Genomic DNA, 4,882 nt, shown 5'->3' on the forward strand with positions numbered 1-4,882 from the left:
TTAATTTAAAAATAAAATTTTATTTTTTATTTTTATTTTTTTAACAATTCATATTAATCATAAAATACTATTTTAATAAAAAATTTGTTATTGATGTTAACAAATAATTTTGAATAAATTTGATAATAAGAATATTTTGGTAAAAAAATCTATTATCTTAGTGATTATCATATGCATTAACAAATACATAAAAAATATATATAATTATCAATAAATTCTAAAAAATTTAACAAATTGATAGTAATCTTGAAATATTTCTCAAGCTTATCTTGACCATTTTATATCTTAGTTCAAAAAATATTTTAAAATTATTTTGATATCTCTTATCTTGTTTATTTTAACAAACCCCACAATGTGAACAGAAAAATGTTCATATGGACATTTCGCGTTCGTTGCGCAGCAGGAAGCCCTGAATCTGCACCAGTACCTGCCAACAAGTTCAACACTCCACCAATTAATATAAGCCCTTTCACTACTACTCCATAATGTATCCTTACGGTCTCATATAATTAACTTTGTCATATTATATCAGTATGATGCAGCAAGTAATATCCCCGTTATGTTACCAGTTTATTTTTAAATAATTTAGCAAAAATTACTAATCTTATGTATTAATAAGATCTGTATATAATATAAAAAAATTATCAAAAACAATAGAATCTTATGTATTTAAAAACATTCATATATAATATGACAAGATATATATGATTGGTTTGTGATACTCGGTACGAACAAGATAAACGTGGTAGCATTATAGAAACATCCTGTTAGTTACTCAGTCCAGCATGGTGCCGGGAAGGTTAGGAGATAGGAGAAAGTAGAGACAAGGATGAAGAGGGTACCTCCAGTGCAATAGCGGATGGCGTGATGTTAGATAAATCTTCAAGACCTTCTTGTGTTGCAATGTCTGCAAAATAATAAAGATTTCAAGGGGTAACTTGGCTAAAAATAACTGGAACAGAAGTAGGGTAATTGTAGATATTGTAATCCAACACAGTTCAAAGTAGATTTCATTAAATAATTCAGCCAGTGGAGCTCATCCTTGATTCCCAGAGTGTGCTCCTTTACTGAGTCATACATGCATACAGACAAAATAGTTTCCATGAACTTCTCTGATCCTATTATCCTTCAAGTATTCAACCATGAACAACGAAGAAGATAAGTAGCAGACTGAGAAACCCATTTATATGCATATTAGAAACATACGCTGAAGAGAAACCGTTACATCTGCGTTACTATACGCCTGCCTTCTCTTTTTCGACAGCGTAAACAAATTCATGAATATCTGTAAAGCATAAGAGCAAAATGTCAAAACCTAAAAGATAAAGTGACTGCAATTGCAAGTTCTCAATTATAGTAAACAAATAAAAAGAAAATGTCAAAACCAATAAACTTATTTGGTTTGCTTCTTGATTATCCAATTTGTCTTGGCAGGAAAGAAATTTGAAATTTTAATTTAGGTTAAACCGGCAAATGAAATAACCACCTTTGTGTAAGCATCTCCTGACCCAAAATCCAAGAGAGGCCGAGAATCCATGCCTACGGCAGCAATTCGGCGTGCCAAAGTATCCAAGGGAACTTGCAGATAGACGGTGAGCCCCTTTTTCATATATTTCCTGGAAATTCGAAAAATAAATAAATTCAAGAAGATGTTAAAACTAAGCTACTCGTCTAATAAGAAAAACTAGGAAAGTTGGCTGCACGTACCAATTGATATCACGGACCACTGCCCCACCACCAGTAGCAACAACTTGCCTAGGCATTAGAGACAAATTCCTCAGGGCTTCACTCTAAGGAAGTGACAAAGAAGATGCTTTCCGATAAGTCTAAGAATAATAGCACACATTTAATAGTAATCATAACTGCGCAAATGATAGGATCGTTAAACAAAATAAAATGCTGGCACTCAAAGCCTCTAATTGTTGGAGTTTAAACTTGCAGAATAGAAGTTGAAAAGGAAGCTTGAAATCTAGGAGGACATTTTTGGAATTTTGATATGCAACTTTTGCCTATAAATATCCTTTGTATCCAAATATTTGAAGGTTTTTTGGTTGTTCCGGCAAAAACAAAGAGAGCTCTTCCCATTTGTTTTGATCTCACACACAACACCCACACACACAGTGGCAGAGAAAGAGGGAAGGAGTAACCTTCCAACACTTGGTATCAGAGCCCCGGAAGACCCGTTGAGTCATCGGAAGACCCATCAACGCCCCGGAAGATAGAGCTTCGGAAGACCCATCCCGTCATCTGAATACCCATCCACGTCCAGAACTTCGGAAGACTCATCCGCGCTCCAGAACCCCGGAAGACCCATTCGCGACCAGAACGCCCTAAGACCCATCCGTGCTTCGGAAGACCCGTTGAGCCTCGGAAGAGTCGCCGATCGGAAGTCTGCTGTCCGTCGTCGCCGGAGAAGCTTGCTGCCCTGTTGAACCGCGTGCAAAGGCGAAGAGGAGAAGCAGTCGCCGAGGCTGTTGAAGAAAAATAAGGAAAGAAGAAGAAAGAAGGGGGGAAATTTGCAAAAATAGGACTTTCGGTACTGAACTTTTGAAAAATAGGACAATTCAAAAATCTTTGCAAAATTAAGATTTTTGAACGTGTATTTGATAAAAATATCCTTACTTTTTAATTAACTCTCTCCTTGTTCTTCTTTTTCAATGGTGTTTTTTTTTCCTCGTTGATTAATTTGTTGAGAATATTTTCAAAGTTCAACACACAGAGCGACTATGCGTTTTGTTTTCTCCACCTAAACTGTTATTTTATTCTAATTTTTTTATTATTTTTCAATGGCGCTTCTTTTTCCTCGTTGATTAATTTATTGAGAATGTTTTCAAAGTTTGTCACACACAACGACTGTGTGTCTTGCTTTCTCTGCCTAAGCTGCTATTTTATTCTTTTTTTTTTTATTTTATCACCTTTTGCAAGTTCTCTATCAAACAAAGACAAAGGTTGTCCAAAGATATTAGTTTTAGATATCAATTATAGATATTTGATGTAGATATCAGTTCAACGATATCGGTTCAATAATATCAATTATTGATAGATATATGATATAGATATCGGTTCAACAATATCGATTATTAATAGATTTCGATTGTAGATTTCTATCGTAAAATACGGTTGTCCAAATATATTGGTTGTAAATATCAGTTGATTAAATATATATCAATAATAACAAAAATTGCATAGAAACATGAAATGATTTCTATTATAAAGTTGGAGTGTCCCATAAAAGCAAAGAACAAATTATAGAAAATTAATATCTACATCAGATATCTATTAATAACCAATATTGTTAAATCGATATCTATCAATAATCGATATCGTTAAAACAATATCTACATCAGATATACACAACAACCTATTCTATAATAGAAATCTACAACCGATATCTATCAATAACCGATATCGTTAAATCGATATCTACGTCAAATATCTACAACAATCGTATTCTACGTCAAAAATCTACAACTGATATCTATCAATAATTGATATTGTTGAACCGATACATATCAAGAACTGATACGTTGAACCGATATCTATCATCAATAATTGATATTGTTAAACTGATATCTACATCAGATATCTACAACAATCGTATTCTACGTCAAAAATCTATAATCAATATCTATCAATAACCAATATTGTTGAACCGATATCTAAATCAGATATCTACGACAACTGTATTCTACAACTGATATCTTTAAATTGATATCTTTGAACCGATATATCAATAATCAATATCTTTGAACCAATATTGTTGAACCGATATCTACATCAAATATCTACAACCGATGTCTAAAACTGGTGTCTTTGGACAAGTTTTGTGCTTGTTTGATGGAGAACTTGCAAAAGGTGAAGAAATAAAAAAAAAAATAGAATAGAATAGCAGCTTAGGTGAAGAAAGCAAGACACACGATTGTTGTGTGTGGCGGACTTTGAAAATCTTCTTAACAAATTATTCAGCGAGAAAGAAGAAGCGTCGTTGAAAAAGAAGAACAATGAGAGAGTTAATTGAAAAGCAGGTGTATTTTTGTCAAATACACATTCAAAACTCCTAGTTTTGCAAAGATTTTTAAAATGTCCTAATTTTCAAAAGTTCAGTACCGAAGGTCCAATTTTTGCAAATTTTCCAAAGAGGAAAGCAATTGGAAAAAGAAAAGGCAATCGTATAGAATTGAAGGAAATTAAAAAGAGAAAAGAAAAGGAAGAAATTTGAAAAATGAGACAGTGGACAATTTGCAAAAGCCCACCTAAAGGTGCAAAAGAAAGTAAAAAAAATAGACAATTGCAAAAGCCCAAGTGAAGGTGCAGAAGAAACAAAAAATTAATTAAAAAAAAAAAGAAAGAAGTGGTGTGTAAAAATTAAAAAAAATAATTAATTAAAAGAAAATGATCACTAACGCATCTCCTACTCCAAAATTAATAAAGTAAAATTATGATATTTGGTGTATCCAAATGAAATCACTTTTAGGGGTCACTTGATGTATGGGATCTTGTTTAGGATGGTTATGCAAAACCCACCAATGTCGAAATTGAAGTAGCTTTAACACAAGCAGAAAAGATGGAACTAAAAAATCAAAGGAAAAGAGATAAGAAGGCATTGTACACCATCTATCAAGGTATTGATGAAAATATGTTTAAATTGGTTGTCAAGGCAAAAATCTCAAAAAAAGCATGGGATTTACTTCAAAAATCTTTCGGAGTTGATAAGATAAAGAAGACCCACCTGCAAACATTAAGATCTCAGTTTGAGGCATCAAAACAAGGAAATTCGGAGTCGATGGCTGATTATTTCTTATCGGTCATTGGAATTGTACATCATATGAGAATAAATGTTGAAAATATCCCAAAAATTCTAGTAATCGAAAAAATATTGTGG

The 4,882-nt window shown here is 32.8% G+C and overlaps 1 protein-coding gene across 2 annotated transcripts; it reads right to left on the bottom strand.

The window, feature by feature from the left end:
• Window positions 1-351: 351 nt before the first annotated feature.
• Window positions 352-2,368, bottom strand: LOC127799958 (shikimate kinase 1, chloroplastic-like). 2 transcript variants are annotated; one of them, XM_052334267.1, is made up of 6 exons: window positions 2,148-2,368; window positions 1,708-1,790; window positions 1,487-1,616; window positions 1,207-1,285; window positions 843-907; window positions 352-427 (listed from the first exon to the last, which is right to left on the bottom strand). In XM_052334267.1, the coding sequence occupies exons 1-6, from the start codon at window positions 2,202-2,204 to the stop codon at window positions 371-373; spliced, it is 471 nt and encodes a 156-aa protein (XP_052190227.1). In that variant the 5' UTR covers window positions 2,205-2,368; the 3' UTR covers window positions 352-370. The 2 variants fall into 2 exon arrangements, with proteins under 2 accessions (XP_052190227.1, XP_052190228.1); XM_052334268.1 differs by having other exon boundaries at window positions 1,708-1,826.
• Window positions 2,369-4,882: the final 2,514 nt, after the last annotated feature.

Source organism: Diospyros lotus, chromosome 4, assembly GCF_014633365.1.
Source record: "Diospyros lotus cultivar Yz01 chromosome 4, ASM1463336v1, whole genome shotgun sequence".
NCBI lineage: Eukaryota > Viridiplantae > Streptophyta > Magnoliopsida > Ericales > Ebenaceae > Diospyros > Diospyros lotus.